This window comes from Rhinoderma darwinii, chromosome 4, assembly GCF_050947455.1.
Source record: "Rhinoderma darwinii isolate aRhiDar2 chromosome 4, aRhiDar2.hap1, whole genome shotgun sequence".
NCBI classification, from domain to species: Eukaryota; Metazoa; Chordata; class Amphibia; order Anura; family Rhinodermatidae; genus Rhinoderma; species Rhinoderma darwinii.
In genome coordinates, this window is record NC_134690.1 from 145851116 (window position 1) to 145869181 (window position 18066).

The 18066-nt window shown below is 42.9% G+C and overlaps 1 protein-coding gene across 1 annotated transcript in view; it reads right to left on the reverse strand.

The window, feature by feature from the left end:
• Positions 1–2221: 2221 nt before the first annotated feature.
• The window catches only part of ZMAT3 (zinc finger matrin-type 3), a 72219-nt gene continuing 56374 nt past the window's right edge, over positions 2222–18066 (reverse strand). The window contains exon 6 of the mRNA XM_075861646.1: positions 2222–8669. Within this exon, the coding sequence (XP_075717761.1) occupies positions 8461–8669 (209 nt within the window). The 3' untranslated portion in view covers positions 2222–8460. The remainder of the gene's footprint in view (positions 8670–18066) is intronic.

Below are 18066 nucleotides of genomic sequence, written 5' to 3' on the forward strand. Positions count from 1 at the left end.
GCCATTAAAATGTCACCAAGCAGGCCCGTTATCAATAAGGCATTTTTAAGAGGTTTTGAGATGTGATACACACATTAATGAACCTGAGTCATTGCTCAACAAATACATACTATGCAAATTAGAGCTGCCTCTTGGGTAATCAAATGTGCAGAGAGGGATCATGTGCCACCTCCTCATTCTTTCTTAAATAAGGCTACACAGCCCCTAGAAGCCGGCACATGAGCCCGTTCGGTGCATGTCATATGCCTAAATCGCTCTGGTGGATTAATTTACATATTTTTGACCAGTTCCATCGAATAACTTCTCTAGATACCTTAACATTACAGGGTCATTCTGGAGACAGACCATGCCTTCAAGGTGTTTTATTTTTGGGTGCTTTTTGCAGGAGTGTGGCATCTATGAAACGGGGTAAGGAAATTGCCTTAGTTGGCACTATTTCCTGAATGCTGCTAGACAGCATTTTGCATGCTATACAATCCATCTCTGCACTCACCCATATCAATTTGAGGAAGGGGGGGGGGGGGTGACATCTTACTTTCGGTATTAGTCTGCAAAAAATCTACACGTACCCCTGGTTGTCTGATTCAGGCCACTTTCACACGGCTGTATTTTGCATTAGTATTTGTAGGTCAAAACCAGGAGTGGAACCTTCTCCTCTGTGTAGGTTCCACTTTTGGCCTTGACTTCCAAATACTGATGCAAAATACTGACCAAAATACTGTTGTGTAAGAGTGGTCTTAGGTATACATTAAGTAAACATTTTAGTATTGAGTGTGAACCCATTTTCTATGCAAACAGTCAGTGGTATGAATTTAATAAGGTGCTGCAAACACTCCGGACATTCTGGTCCAGGTTGATTGATAACTTAGTGTAACTGCTGCAAAGTTGTCAGGTGCATATCTCTCAAGGTGTTCCTCCGCAACCCAAAGATGCTCTATTAGTAGAACAAGTGAATATTTGTAACTAAAGGAGCTCCAGACCCCGGCTTGTCCTAGTCCTGTTTGTCCCCTAGATTGTCCTCCACCACAGAATCAATGACAGCTTCTCCATGTTCTCATCATGACGCTCCTGAACTATTCAGTGAGAGCGATGCTGCCCTCTGCTGGAAGCATCCAGTAACACTGATAATGTCTTATTTATATTAGTAGCTTTAATACAGGTTTTCAGCAATGGCAATGTGGGTGTTCACATCAAACAGGGCTGTACATACACGAATGAATGAAAATGCAACTATTTTCAAAAAATAACGCTGAGTTTACTAATAACTGCAGAAGAGAAGTGCCTCTGGAATTTCTAGCAGATTAGGCTTCGCTGACCTCTCCTTCCAACACTCTACCATTCACTGCAAGTGCAAAAATATATTGCTGTTGGTTGGTATAGCGACTCTTATCCATTCGGGGCCAATTCTGTTTCATAATATAAGTGATAACTAAGCTACACATTGTATCAGGCTGCATCAAGTCTCTTTCTGCAGCACTAGTTCTACTGCCCCGATAATGGCCCCGGTGTTCATATCGAACGACAAACGTTTTAAAGATAATTTGTCATCAAGGGCAGAGCCTTTTAACTTGAGTAATTTACCAAATGCTATAAGAAAAACAAGCCACTGTATGTTATTTGAGAGTCCACTTGGCCACATCTTTTTACATATTAAATGAATGGGGTCTGCCCTGATGACCTTTAACGCGAAATGACCTACATGCACATAATCAGCAGGATGTAGTTCCCACAGGATGCCCAACATGTACCTTATCACTGATTGGGCGGGCACACCAGCAGTGCCTGTAGTAGCAGGAGCAGAAGTGTGGCTGTGATTGACAAATACACGTCTGCAGTAACGTGTTTAACCCCTGAAGTGCCCAGTGCAGTGCGGACAAAGGTAGGGGGCTCCTTTTGTCCTGTCCCTGTCAGCCCCAGCAGTGCGATTGCCAGGACTGACTGATTTAGATTACCTATGACAGCCCTGGGCCTAATAAAGGCCCCCATGGCTGTCTAGTAATAGTGTTGTTGTCAGTTTACATGCACAGACAGTAATGGACTGTCATATAGACATATTATAGTACATTATGATTAAGAAAAAAAAAAAAAAAAACATAGTTAAAAGTCCTCTAATTGGACTAAAAAATGTTAAATTAAATAATTTAAGAAAATCACGCAGCAACACAAACAAATACATAAACTGCAATTGTTTTTAAATATCAATTTTATTAAGTCTCAAAAACATATAAAAAATATACTTATTATATATCCTCACACTCGTCTTGAGCCGTACAATCTAGTTTTTCCCTATATTAAATTTAACTGTGAACGCTATAAAAGAAATAAATTAAAAAAACAAACATTACTAAATGATGCCTAATAAAAATATGACTCGCCCTGCAAAGAACAAGACCTCAAATAGCTGCCTAGCCTTAAAGATAAAAAAAAGTTATTGCTGATAGAGTGCGAGGAGGCAAGAACGGAAAAAATTTTTTAGTCCTTAAGGTAAAATTTGTTTGGTGCTTAAAGGGTTAAAGATTGATCGACTATAGTTTGGAGATAATCAAAATTATGCTTGTATATGATCACTTAAATATCAGTTAGAGCTGCTTCCACATTTCGGTGATCAGGAGAGTGAACAACTTCAAAATGTATTTCCTGCTAAAACTTCTATATCTCTTTAGAACCCGACCAAACGTGGTCCCAGGACATAACCTGAGAACTATTCATCTGATGTCCCTCCAGCTTCCTCGGAAGCATTCAATACTCAGAGTAGTGCGCTCCACCTTACATAGACGCAAATAGCCCCATCAACCATAGACTAATGGACTCGGCTGCTTTACCCACAGGTCAAGAGGAAATGCACATGTCTAATATTCATTGAATTTAATGGATTTAATATGAAAGGGCATCCCAGACATTTTTGGCATATTTATAGGCTATGCCATAAATGTTTGATAAATGTGGATTCCAGCTCTAGGACTCGCCCCTATCTCGAGATCATGGGTCCCCCAACACTATCCGCACTTGGTGAAATGGCCACTGACTGCAGCATCTAAGCGGAGACTCAGTGGCAAGGTGGCCAGGATTTCGGAAACCGTCGAGCTACACTGTTTCTGTAACTCCCATAGAAGTAAATACGAGCTATGGAAACATTGTAGCACAGCAAACTGCACTGTTTCAAAAACTTGGGACTTACAGTAGATCGCTGTGCTATGCTGTTTCCGTAACTCCCATTCACTTCTATAGGAGTTACTGAAACAGCGTCTCTGTCTGGATGCGGCGGTCATCCCACCAGGTGGGGACGGGGTTGGGGAACTTGCATCTATCAGACATTTATGGCATATCCTATGGATACCTCTATAAAAAGTACCAAGAAAAAATACTCACAAGTAAAAGAGGAAATGCGTAAATGGAACTAATAGTGAGACAGATGTTCAGTTCAAAAAGTTTTTGAAAAAAATCATCCCTATCTAAGAGAACATAAAGAAATGAAAGACAGACAAATTCCTTCTGAATAAGCAGGATTTTGACAATAAATGCATTTTCCAATGGTGCAATCACAGAATGACAAATGGATGACGACTGAAACAGAGAAACTTGGATTACTAGACTACGAATTCCGCATCAGATTCATACTATTGTGAAGAACCTATGAAGCTTACTTCTTCAATGGACACTCCCAACAGCCATTTAGTTGTAGCAGGTGTAACACATTTAGAAAACGTGCGAAGGAGACACCAAAGGCAAAAGAAACAGCAAAATATGGGTCAAAAGGAAGCAGGTCCCCCAGAGGAGGTAAGAGATATTGCTCTAAATGCCACCATATTATATGATGTACCCGTTTGTGTGACGAATTCTATTGATGTGGTTAATCGAACTGATATTTCTCTTACTGACAATTGCATCTCTGTATTATTTAGGGGTCTCAATTTTGGCTGAAGTGAGGAATTTAAGTTTACAGAATTTGAGATTGATCTATACAAGTCCATACAAAAAATTTACTTGCATAGATTATTCTCTGGTAAAGATGCCTATGAACCAGACTGATTGATAAGTGAAGACAGATAAATATAGGACTATTGGGCTTCAACCCTAACCTTCATTTTTAAGATAAAGACAGGAAGATGCCCTGTTTACCTTTGGATCTTCCAGAGGGAGATATGGGGTAATATACTGAAACAATTGACATTGAGGGATTTGTTGGTGGAGTCACATCTACTATTTCCCCCTTACCTGCCGGCTCTCCGTTGGACATTTTTTCCAAAGCGGGTCTTAAAGGATATCAAGCCCTTAATATATCCAACAGCCCATTCAAGACTTACTAAAGGGTGAAAATAGTAGGGAAATTTTTATTATGTAAAGAAAGCTATGCATCAATTAAACTACACAGTATATCGATCCTTACAAGGTGAACCGACTGCCATGTATCAGAGTTCATGAGATCATTGGAGTGTTCACGTGGCTATACCCTGGTGGCTGTGATAGACTCAGTTACTGAGTCTCTCTCAAACTACCATGATTGGGTACATCAGTGTTAAAAAGGATTCCATCTTCTTTTTAAATAATTTTGTCCATTCCATACAATTTTGGTTGGCAAGAGGGATTCAGTTTAGCTAGTATTGACGTTGAAAGCCTGTACACTTTCATCCCACACAATGCAGATGTGCAGGCTTTGCGACGTCCATTATAATGTGTTGAAAAATATGTCATCTTTGTGTAATTTATTTGTGAATCATTACAATTCGTACGTAGTCACAATTTTTTTCAGTTCTGACGGCGATGGGGGACAACCGTGGTTCCTTATTTTCCAAAATTTTTCTTTCTGAATTTAAAGAACAAACTATTTAGAATGCTAAAAATCCCCATATTATATGTATATGATTATGATGTGTTTATCATTTGATCTAGTTAATCCAGAGTTTTCTGAATGTGTAAGCTAAATAACAATAAGATTCATATGAGATTCACTAGCAAATTTGGTGGACATAAGAATTTGTTGATGTGCTATTCACAATTAGAGATGGTGAGCTAAAAACAAAAGGCTATCGAAAACCTACAGCTACTAATGCATTGTTAATATACGATAGCTACCATCCATATCACCTTAAGGCTACATTCACACGAACGTGGCCAACCTTGGAGGTGGAAAACTGCCGTTTTTCACATCCGAGGTGCACCAGTGCGGGACGCATTATCACGCATCCCCTATAGACTAGTCTATTGAGGGATGCGTGAAAACGCAAGAAAATAGGAGATGTACTATTTTTCACAGACCCTTCAAATGCTCTGATGAAACAGTTGTGTGAACGGCCCCATTGAAATACACGAGTCCATGTGACGGCCGTTGTTTTAACGGCTGTCACACGGACGAGACACACGCTCATCTGAATGAGTCCTAAGAGGTCACTACCATATGGCAAGTTTTTGAGATTAAAGAGGATTAACAGTAATAATGACACATTCAAGGTACAAGCAGAGGAGCTGAGTAATAGATTAACATTGAGAGTTTATCCAAAAGATCTTATTAGTGGCACATGTGAAAAAAAGGAACTCACCAGATTAAGAGCCATTGCTAAATGTAAAAAGAAAAGCCAAAAAGAATAAACTTTTTATCTTTTAGTTTCACCATGCCCTATGGGCGATGAGTTTCGATCAACGATCAGGAAAAATTAACTACCTAAATCGTACCAGGCCCCTCAGGCTGGGGGGGCTTAGTGACAGTTCTACTATTACATGTAGAACCAAATATGTGGTGTATGAGGTCAGTTGCTCGTGTAATCTTAGTACAAGAGAAGGCTCTTCTCTTTTAATATAAAATATGCATATCCATCATAATAGTTATCCGAGAGACATGAAGTTTGCGGAGGTTACTATTTGTGAAACAACCTCACTCAGGAAGGAACAGACATAATCTACTTCAGACTTTGTATTCCACATCCTGTGACTGTGATTTTGCATTAAAGAAGATATTTTTGCTGAATAATGAGTGCCATGGAGTTCTTTGCTGAAGTCCATCTACCATAGACTCTATTATGTGGACTCCCCTCGCGTCCCGACAACTCATCACTAACCTCATCACTAAATACTCCCTCAAGATATGGGACTCGGTAAAATACTCAGCTTATTTGATTTCCCCACACTTACCCCTTCTACTACTGTTTAAAAACCCTGTTACCCCATGGCAATAAATTCCCTTACTCTATTAGGGTATCACTGAATAAAGGTCTCACTAAAATTTACGACCTTCTATCCCTAAGGGCATCTCTCTCTTCACTTCACTTCAAAGGAAATACGAATTGCCTTCCTCTGAACCATTCCACTACCTCCAGCTCAAACATCTTTTCTCCACCCTTTATATATTTTTTCCCTTTACATAACTCCATTTGAGTAATACGGTTTACGATATCCACATGCAAGGGGCCTTATTACAAAAATTTATCCTTATTTACTTTCAATACAACGAGGTACAAAATTTGGTCTACCCTTTTTTCTACTTGTCCCGCTGCCCCGTGACAGAACGTCCTTTTTGTTTCCTTTCCCTCCTTTACCCCCAGTTTAGAGCTGGTCTCCCCCAGTTCACCCATTGATATTTGACTACCTAAGGATTCTCTAAAACTGTAGCTTGGTAAGTCAACACTTTTCCGTTTGTCATGACCTGTAATTTTAACTGATGGTCGTTATTTTGCTTCTCACTTGGTGACTGTTTCGTGTCTTCTTGTTTGCACTATTTTTCAATTGTAAAAATGCACAACTTCAATAAAAAATAATAGTTAAAAAAAACAAACACATTGGTCCAAAATAGTTCATAGTTATATATTTCTGTACATTATAAAGAAAAATATCATTTCATTAACATACATGAACAGCAAAACTGCAGATCCTATAAATCGACATACGGCACCACACAGCAACAATGTGCGGCAGGGTTAAAAAAAACAGGTACATGTCAAAATCCTTCATTCTTTAAGACAAAGGTATTAAACATATAAGTGATAAGTTTGGATATATCATTTGGGCTCGGTTTGTGCGTTAATTGTGCAATTGAAGCGGCATTATTTTGTTTCATTGACTTCTGTGAACTTCTGCATTACGGATTGTGTGGAAAAAAAGTGGAGAAAGGGCAGCCCATAGCAACCTTACAGCTCTTCTAATTTGATAGTCTGAGCCAAGATGCAGATGGGAAGATTCATCAAACTCTGCTATAAGTTCCCATCCTGATGTGGAGTTACCGGACATGGATATTAATAGGGTTTACCAATAAAGAACAGGTGCAAGAGCAGATCTGCACGAGTCCCAGCGTTAAGAGGCCGTGGATAACACAAAGTAGGGGAGGTTTTCATACAAGTATATAATCAATTACATGTAGATCATAAAAATAGGAAATCTTTTTCTCTATATACAAAATCATCAAAATAGGCATTGATATTTTATATCACAAAAAAGGAAAAATACCCTTTCTTAACTAACTGGCCAAAGTCCCATATGATCTTTTGTCTTTGACACAGTACCTAGAGCAGCAAAGAATTGAAGTGCAAAGTGAAGGATATAAATCTACCAATCTATCAAGAGACACATAAAATACAGTTCATTGCACAGTAATTGAATAAATGCCCAACAGCAAAAAACATTAAAAGAAGTTATCTATTAATGTTTGTTAGCAAACACAGTGATGAGTTTTGGAGCGTTCCATAGTAAAACACAACATACACAAAAATTTCTAAACCATGCTCTGAACTACATGCTGTACATGTCTGCACTGTGTCTTCTCATGTCTCATTCTGGACATGTAGACTTTTCCCATTGAGTATTTTATTATTTTACAAAATGGGATTCTTTGGCTACTAATCACACAGTGTAAATAATAGTGTGCAACAGCATAAAGTACATTGCAAGCCAGCAATTACTATATCTATAGCCTGGTAGTAGGGTCCCTACAACAGACAAATGTTTGGTACACAGTACACCCATAGTACATTCACTAGGTGTAAACTACCATTGAGCTGCCTAAAAACGTGGCTGAATCCCTTTGAAAGTAGCTGCATCCTTTCTTAACAGGTCATGACTACAGTCAGGGATTGGGAGCGCAAAAGGAACAGTTTTCACACTAAAACAAGGATTGTAACCTCCAATGATCCGTGCAAGTGTCCTACGTATAATGAATAGCTCATAAGCAATTTGCCCCGCCCCACGTAAAAGCACTGAATATGTATGAAAACTGGCAGTCTTGGCATACCTTCATATAACACATAATACAGTGTATTGTTTAGTACTGTCATGTAATACCTGTTAGCCCTCGGGTAGGGCTAATATTTGCCTAAACAAACATGGTGAAAGGAAGTCTACCCCCCATCTCTGGCAATGAAAGTCAATTAGTTTCTGAAAGGCCTCCAACTTGTGAAATGGTTACAAGGAAAATTGGTAGTAACAAAGGAAATCAAAGCAACAGTTTAGAAACACCATTTGATAGTGATCATTCCGCTACATGTATCCTAAATTCTCCATCTCGCTGCGGTAACGTTGCTCGGAAACTTTGCTTTTGTGCTGCTTGGTCTCCAGATGTTGCCTGAACTCTAGCTCCTCACTGGCTCCTGCATTGCACATTGAGCAATAGAACTGTCCACTAGGGGTTACACACATAGCCAGGTCCCTAGGAATCCGTTGGCGGGAACGGGGATTAAAATATGGACCTAAGGGAAACAAAACAAGAATTTAATTTTAGCATTAAAGTTGGAGAAGGTTAGGAAAAGTTTGATCAGTTGAAGGTGGAGAGAAACATTCTTCAGAATAATGCATAATAAACGATGGAGAAGGATGGAGAATTGACTACATAGGATTACTGCCTGGCCTCAATGTCAGTCTCCATTCATAGACCTATGGTATGGCTGTACGAGACCCCATCCATATTAACATTTTATTGCCTTTAGACCCACTAACGTAGATCTTTCAAAACAAATAATATATGAAACAAATGATATCCTGGAAGCCAGCCATATAATATTTTGACTTCAAAATGACGCATTATGCACAAATGGCTGCACAAAGTTCTCCCCACTAAACAGGAATTGATTTCACCGATGAGCTACATGATGGGTTATGATAGGATAGATACCTCTGAATGAGGTCGTTTCACATCCGGTACTTGCACGGAATGGAGACTGGGGTAGGGAGAGGAGGGAAAACAATGGGCGAAAGCATGGTTACAGGTCTGAGATTGTTTTTTGTGACATGTCCTCACAATGGATTACCTGGTCACTTTAAACTTCTGCTTTATGTAATGTTTCTAATCTCTAATGACATTGCTATACCACATTGCACTGTATTGACCTGTGCATTTTAATGCTCTTGTCTATTTTTTTTTTGTTGGTGGGATTGCATCACTTGTTGTAGTGCCATAGAACCACAACAAGCGTCTAATATCTTGCGATAAAATGTGAAGCGACTTCCATAGAAAAATTCAGTACCCTCATTAGATTTCATTTGCACGCTTTAGAACAAAGGAAATATGGATGGATTGGTCCATTAACATGGTCCATCTCTTGGTAATTAAAGGTCCATTTACTTGGGCCGATGAGCAGGGGAAACACTAGTTTGCCGGCTAATCGAATTTTCTATGATCCTTATATTCGGCAGCACATCTCCTCATGTAAACAAGGGGTGTGCTGCCAACAATGATGCAAACTGTATGAAGACAAACGAGCAATGATTGCACCATGTAAATGGAGCGAAGCGAACGCCGATGGATGTGCTACATCATCGATCAGCACTCGTTTACCGGCATGTATATGCTGGTGTAAAAGGTCCCTTAGTGATATAAGACTTTGACATTTAATGGCCTAATATTCTGTGCCACTCCTAGGAAAGACTGATATTTGTGTCATGAAATTGTTTGTAGAGACAGTAGTTCATGGTCGATGATCAATGCATTACATTTTAAAGAACATTACCAAATGTCTCATGAGCTTTCTACGACGCAGAAGATTTCCATCAACAGATTATAGACAATGAAATGTTCCCCTGATTAGTAATTCTTGATCATACTGTATATATCATGGTATGGCAGCATCTCACTTTACATGTCTTTACAGACCGCCCCCAACGCGCATTTCGCCGTCAGCTTTCTCAAGGGGTACCAAATGGGAAAGCTGACGGCGAAACGCGCGTTGGGGGCGGTCTGTGTGGAGATATCTCGTTTGTGGTCCATCATGCAATCCACGGGTTTGTGCAGTTCTCTTAGCCCATTAAATAGGGCCATTTTTTGGTCTGTGTATAGGTGGGCACAATTTTGTGCTTTCTGGCCAGGTGTATAATACATCTAGAACCTTTTTTTGTTCTTTAGTTTAATTATTTGGCTTATGATATATCCTTTTGGATAGAGATTTCTGTACTATACCACATCACATTATGTTCATATTGTGTTAGCATATAACTGGGACTATTTACGCTGTTTCTCCACACTCTCCTTAATTGTGTGTATTATTGTTTTTATCTTTGTGATGGCGAATATGCTGTTATGTGCAATATAATAAAGTTTCTTTTTTATTGTCATGGTACGTAATTTGTGCTATGTGTCGCTTATTTTCTGGATATACTAACTGGTATATTGTCTGCCAAACATAGCACACATAGAGAAGAGGAAAATCCTGCTCTCCTATCTCTACCTATCACATATATAGAAGCTGCAGCATAACAGGGAGGAGATTGCATAGCAGTAATGAGCAGTGTAGATGTGAATCCTGCACTGGGGTGACATAACACATAAAGGGGTTGTCTGGGCACGGGACCGTTTTTCATATTGATGACCTATTTACAGGAGGGGTCATCAGTATATGATTGGTGGGGATCCGAGACCCGGACCCCACACCGATCAGCTACCACTACTCAAGTGAATAAGAGCAGAGTTGCAGTACTGCAGCACGGCCGCTATTCAGTGTGCAGAGCCATCTGCTTCCGGCACCGAACACTGCATACAGTGCATAACATCTGGTGCCTGGAGGCACCCAGAGCAACTGATCGGTGCAGGGTCTGGGTGTAGGACCCCCACCGATCATATGCTGTTGACCTATACTGTCGATATATGAAAAACTTATGAAAAACTGTTTAGTAATGCCCACCGCCTAGCTAAGCTATCACACCGATAATGCTAGTGAAAATTGTGTCCCAAAACGTTTATTATTTTAAAACTTATGAGCTTTTTTTCTAAATATGTAAATGAGCCTTTATTAGACAAGTGGGGGGTACGCTAAGGGACCATTTGCAAGACAGACTTGGGATATACTAACAATGCTCAGGCAAGGATCAGAAGGGCTGGGGCCTTCTTATAGTCCAGGCAATCATGTGAGTTGATGATGATGATGATTGTCTTCATGTGCGCTGGACACAGCGGACCAGAGCGGAGCTCACAGATCCATGGCTGCGGGCGTCAGGAGGTGAGTAGACCTGACGGCCTGCGGCCATGGACGCTACACTGTATACTATATGATCAGGCTGTGTTGCTGGGCAGGGAAAGAAGAGAAACTCAGTGTCGCACCTGCCATGTGGCGAGGTGAGCCGACAGCCTCAGCCGGCGCCACCAAGCCGAAAATGGGGGGCGGGATTTTGAGCCAGGGACAGTCTGGACCGGGGGGACGGGGCATGCCTAATTTTACTTAGCAGACGTGCCGTATGATGGGCACGTCTCTAAGAACACTCCTCCTCCTTTCTGACGCTGTACGTAGCATGCGCCGCCAGAGAGGAGCAGGTCTGCAGGAGGAGCGGTTGAGTGCTCTCTCCTCAAGTAAGAAGAGGAGTGGCGAGACGCACGAGGTGAACAGTGGTCTGTATTAAAAACTGAGTGACACTTACAGTGCTCACGCTCCTGCCTTCACTAATTTAAAAGGGGTCGGTCAGCCGAAGCTGGAAGACCGGGACCCAGGAGTATACTGCAAAGGGGGGTCTGGGCATTTTACTGACAGCCAAGAGCTCTATGGGGGGGGGGGATAATCCACCCCATAGAGCCCTCACGTCACAATAATGGTAGGATAGGGGGATTCGGGGGGGGGGGGCGGTTTGAGTGTCTGACTTACTGCAGAGGGCTCTATAGGGGGGGGATTCTGCCCCCCTTTAGAGCAGTCAGTCAGATGCTTAGACCCACCTAACCTTGCAGTATAGTAACTAGTGAGGGCTGTATGGGGGATTATGCCCCGACCACACCTTGCAGTATACTCCCGGCCCCCCAGCGTCGGCCGACCCCTTTTAAATGGGGCAGGAAGCTGAACGCAGTATAATCCTTCCCCATAAACCTACCCCCACTAATTTAAAAGTGATCGGCCGACGCTGAAGGGCAGGGGATTCTACAAGGGGCAGTCTGAGCATCTTACTGACAGCCGACGGCTCTATAGGGGGGAATGATCTTCCTTTCTGACGCTGTACGTAGCATGCGCCGCCAGAGAGGAGCAGGTCTGCAGGAGGAGCGGTTGAGTGCTCTCTCCTCAAGTAAGAAGAGGAGTGGCGAGACGCACGAGGTGAACAGTGGTCTGTATTAAAAACTGAGTGACACTTACAGTGCTCACGCTCCTGCCTTCACTAATTTAAAAGGGGTCGGTCAGCCGAAGCTGGAAGACCGGGACCCAGGAGTATACTGCAAAGGGGGGTCTGGGCATTTTACTGACAGCCAAGAGCTCTATGGGGGGGGGGGATAATCCACCCCATAGAGCCCTCACGTCACAATAATGGTAGGATAGGGGGATTCGGGGGGGGGGGCGGTTTGAGTGTCTGACTTACTGCAGAGGGCTCTATAGGGGGGGGATTCTGCCCCCCTTTAGAGCAGTCAGTCAGATGCTTAGACCCACCTAACCTTGCAGTATAGTAACTAGTGAGGGCTGTATGGGGGATTATGCCCCGACCACACCTTGCAGTATACTCCCGGCCCCCCAGCGTCGGCCGACCCCTTTTAAATGGGGCAGGAAGCTGAACGCAGTATAATCCTTCCCCATAAACCTACCCCCACTAATTTAAAAGTGATCGGCCGACGCTGAAGGGCAGGGGATTCTACAAGGGGCAGTCTGAGCATCTTACTGACAGCCGACGGCTCTATAGGGGGGAATGATCTTCCCCATAGAGCCCTCTCTAGCTACCTTACTGCAAAGTTAGCAGGGTCTGCGGGTCTGACTGACTGCTGAGGGATCTAAGGGGAATCCGCCCCCTTAGAGTCCTTAGCACTCAGTTAGACGCCCAGACCCCCACATTGCAGTATAGGAATTAGTGAGGGCTCTATGGGGTGGATTATTCAGCCCCACAGAGCCCTCAGCTGTCAGTAAGATGCTCAGACAACTCCCCGCCCGATCACTTAAATTAGTGGGGGCAGGAAGCTGAGCACATTATAGCTCCCTCCCACAGCAGTCAGTCAGTACCCCTTGCAGTATAATACCCCCCCCCCCCCCCCCATAGCGCCCTCAGTAGTTATTGTACTGCAAGGGGGGGGTTTCGGTGTGATTGGTGCAACTTTCTAATTACTTTTTATTAAAAATTATTTTTACTTTTTGAGATACAGCTGCTTTGTATCATGTATACAGAGCAGCTATATATAGCGCTGAATCCTGTATCTATCAAGTCAGCGGGACTGACAAATTCAGTGTCAGCGGGTCCTGTAGGATCGAGCTGTTACCGATCACATCTAAGTTCATAACTTAGATGTGATCGATAATAGGTGACCTAATGGATTCAGGTCTCAGCGCTAGATACAGCTGCTCTATATACAGGATACAAAGCAGCTGTATCTCAAAAAGTAAAAATTATTTTCAATTAAAACTTGCACCAATCACATTGATAGATATCTTTTTATATATATATATATATATATAAGTTTTTAAAAGTGTATATAGCCTTTAAACTGTAACTAAACTTTTATCATGGCATACTGACATGTCAGAAGTTTTGATCAGTGGGGACCGAGCACTGAGACCCCCACCGATCGCTAAAACAAGCAGCAGAAGTGCTCGGGTGAACGCTGTGCCACTTTATTTATGATTGACTTTCGGCCGAGTGAGCGGTGTATGGACTCATAGACTTTCTATTGAGCCCGTACACTGCTCCAAGGAAAGCCAAACAGAATAGAAGCGGCACACCGCTCACCCGAGCACTTCTGCTGCTTCGTTTTAGCGACTAGTGGGGGTCTCAGTGCTCGGACCGCACTGATCAAAACTTCTGACATGTCAAAAGTTTAAAAAAAAACTGTTGTTACACTTTAAAGAGAACCTTTCACCTGCCCATACATGTGCAGCTGAGTGCAGCATGTAATAGGTAGGGCTGCACAAACTCTGGGGCACTTTAAATTTTTTTACTAGCCTCCTTCGTTATTTAGATATTGGTGCCGTAATATTGTAAATAACCCCCTGAACTGTCAAAGGGGCGGTAATTGGCAAGGGGGCGTGTAACATCGCTGCGACACTGTCCAATCAGCTATGGACAGTGTCAACAGCAAGAGCTGGAGAGAGAGCGAGTGCGCGCGCACGCTCTCACTCTTCAGCTCTAGGCAGGCAAGTACAAGACTGTGTGATCTCTCGCGAGAGATCAGTCTTGTCGTCCTTGTCTGCCGAGAGCTAAAGAGTGAGAGTGTGCATGCGCGCACAGCTCCGATGCCATGGAACAGTGCTGATGGGGCAGTGTCACACCGATGCTACACGCCCAATTGCCAATTACCGCCCCATTGACAGTTCAGGGGGTTATTTTCATATCGGGCGCCAAATATTACGGCACCGATATCTAAATAACGAAGGAGGCTAGAAAAAAAATGTAAAGTGGCCCAGCGTTTGTGCAGCCCTGCCCATTATATGCTGCACTTAGCTAAACATGTATGGGCAGGTGAAAGGTTCTCTTTAAGGCCTCATGCCCACGAACGTAAAAACGCCCGTAATTACGGCCCATAATTACGGGCATATAGACTTCTATTGGCCACGGGTACCTCCCCGTATGCTTACGGGAAGGTGCCCGTGCCGTTGAAAAATATATAACATGTTCTATTTCAGGCCGTAATTACGGTATGGACAGGCCCGTAGAAGTCTATGTGTGTGCACCCGTAATTACGGGAGCGTTGCTAGGCGACGTCAGGGGATAGTCACTGTCCAGGGTGCTGAAAGAGTTAAACGATCAGCAGTAACTCTTAAAGCACCCTGGACAGTGACTACCGATCACAATATAGATCAACCTGTAAAAAAAAAAAGACGTTCATACTTACCCAGAACTCCCTACTTCTTCCTCCAGTCCGGCCTCCTGGGATGACGTTTCAGCCCATGTGACCGCTGCAACGGGTGGAATACTGGTGACAACGGACCCATGTTTACGGGCACGGGTCTGTAAATACTGGTGCAATACGGGTCGAATACATGTGACCAAGGACTCGTATTTACGTGAGGAAAAAAATAAGTTTGTGTGCATGAGGCCTAAAGGAAAGGTTTTCTAAAAAAAAATATTTGATATGTTTTACTTTATGGGCCAATTTTTTCTAATTATTTTAATATGTTCCCTAAAGTAACTATTTATTCATATGTTTGTACTTCTGTGGGGGCAGCCATTTTTATTTTTCATACTGCTAATTTCTGTTTTGCAGGTTCCGCTGGACCATTTGGACTACGTCGTAGATTCATTAAACTACTTTGCTGATTTAAGATTTTTTTCGAAAAAATGGTAAAGCCGATTGTGTGGAAGAGTTGTTGCTTCAATAAAAAAAAAAATGTATGTCTCTGTTTTTTAATACCTCATTACCGCCTTAGTAATGGATGCTCTCAATCATATAACTGCCATTACTAAGAAGGGGCTTAGTGTTAGCTAGTAAAAAGGCTAGCACTAACCCACCGCCACCGAGTACCGGGAAGAGCCGGGTACGATCCAGTACCCGACCATCTGAAGTGAAGGGCGGGTACTGGGGTGGTCGCAGGCTGGTACTATCAGGCTGGGAAGGGTCAAAAACCGTGGCCCTTCCCACCCTGGTAATGCTTGGCTGCTGCTGCTTTATTGTATCTGGCTGGTTATGAAAAATGGAGGGGATCTCACGTAATTCTTTTTCCACCCTGCAGCCTAGCATTACCAGGGTGGGAAGGGTCACGGTTTTTGGCCCTTCCCAGCCTGGTAACACCAGCCTGTGGCCTCCCCGCTGGATAACCGTCATTTCAGATGGTCGGGTACTGGATCGTACTCGGCTGTTCTCGGTATCCCTGGCGGTAGTGGGAACTGTGGTAATAATAGGGGTTAGTGATAGCCTTTTTACTAGTAATTACGGGCCCATAGACTTCTATTGGCCATGGGTACCTGCACGTATGCTTACGGGAAGGTGCCCGTGCCGTTGAAAAAGATAGAACATGTCGTATTTCAGGCCGTAATTACGGCACGGGCAGCCCATAGAAGTCTATCGGGCCCCCGTAATTACGGGTGACTACGTGTGTGCACCCGTAATTACGGGAGCGTTGCTAGTCGACGTCAGTAAATAGTCACTGTCCGGGGTGCTGAAAGAGTTAAACGATCGTCAGTAACTGTTTCAGCTCCCTGGACAGTGGCTACCGATTACAATATAGATAAAGCTGTAAAAAAACAAAGACGTTCATACTTACCCAGAACTCCCTGCTTCTTCCTCCAGTCCGGCCTCCTGGGATGACGTTTCAGCCCATGTGACCGCTGCAGCCAATCACAGGCCAATCACTGGCTGCAGCGGTCACATGGACTGCCGCGTCATCCAGGGAGCTCGGGCTGGATGTCAAGAGAGGGACGCGTCACCAAGACAACGGCCGGGTAAGTATGAATTTCTTTTACTTTTATTACGGAAAGGGCTGTCCCTTCTCTCTATCCTGCACTGATAGAGAGAAGGGCTGCCGATTAGTGCAGTGCAATTTTGCAGCCAAAAACGCGCCCGTAAATACGGGTGGAATACGGGTGACACCAGACCCGTATTTACGGACACGGGTCCGTAAATACTGGTGCAATACGGGTCGAATACGTGTGACCAAGGACCCGTATTTACGCCAGTATTTACGGGTGGACAAAAATACGGTTGTGTGCATGGGGCCTTAGGGGGGCAAACTCGCAAATTGCCCAGTGCCCCCAGAATGGGCCACTACTCTTGGGCCAGTGCTGTGTGCTTGCCCCCCAGTCTAAAATTTGCCAGCCAACCCCTGACCATTGGCTCCGTGCTCCACCGTTTGCTCTTGTAGGCCACAGCCTGGTTTAGGCCTGAAGCCTACAAGAGATCGGGAGCATGCTGATGACATCAACTGCCCAGCACGATGACGTCACTGCATCATGCCGTCCACGCCGGAACACTGAACTCCGTTAAATATCATAAGTCAATTGGGTAATAAAAAGGGGGGCATAGAAGATGCGTTAAACCATTTTCAGTGTTAATGCTGTGTTGTTGATCTATCATACTAAAGTAATACAGTAAGAAGAATTCTTTAAATCTATTCTATACTTCAAACAGCACTTTAACAAATAAACAACTAATGTTTTCCTATTTAAATTTTTTTATATATTGCGTGTTTGTTGTGTGAAGCTAGTAATGAGAAAACTCGGATAGATTTGGGGGGGGGGGCATCTTTTTATAGTTCACCTCAGGCAGCAGAGGGGCTAGGTTCACACCTGGAGAAGCTGTATGCTGATTGGACAGCGTCATACAGAAAACATTACACCGCCCAGAGCGAAAAGAGTCATCTCCTATTGGGCTATTAGAGCCACATTAGCATATTTAGAAAAATGAACATAACTTTGCAAATAATAAACATTTTTAAAAACAAATCACACTGCGACTATTAGATTAGTTAGGAGATAGGGAATTGATAAACTAGTGACAGAGCCTCTTTAAATAACAGAACTTATCCAGCAATCTTAGTTGCTTATACAGTGTTTGTTAAAATTCGGTCCATGAGGGCCAATGTTAGGGACCATAATTTCTTTATATCAAAAATTAGACATATCCAATCCACAGAGTTGCCACTGTAAATATATAAATAAAAACATAAACCCTCCAGAAGTGTTCCTGAAATTAGCACTCAAGACAAAATTGAGTGACAATTTTGGCCACTATATATGCTAGTATCTTTAACACCTTGGCGCATAATCACG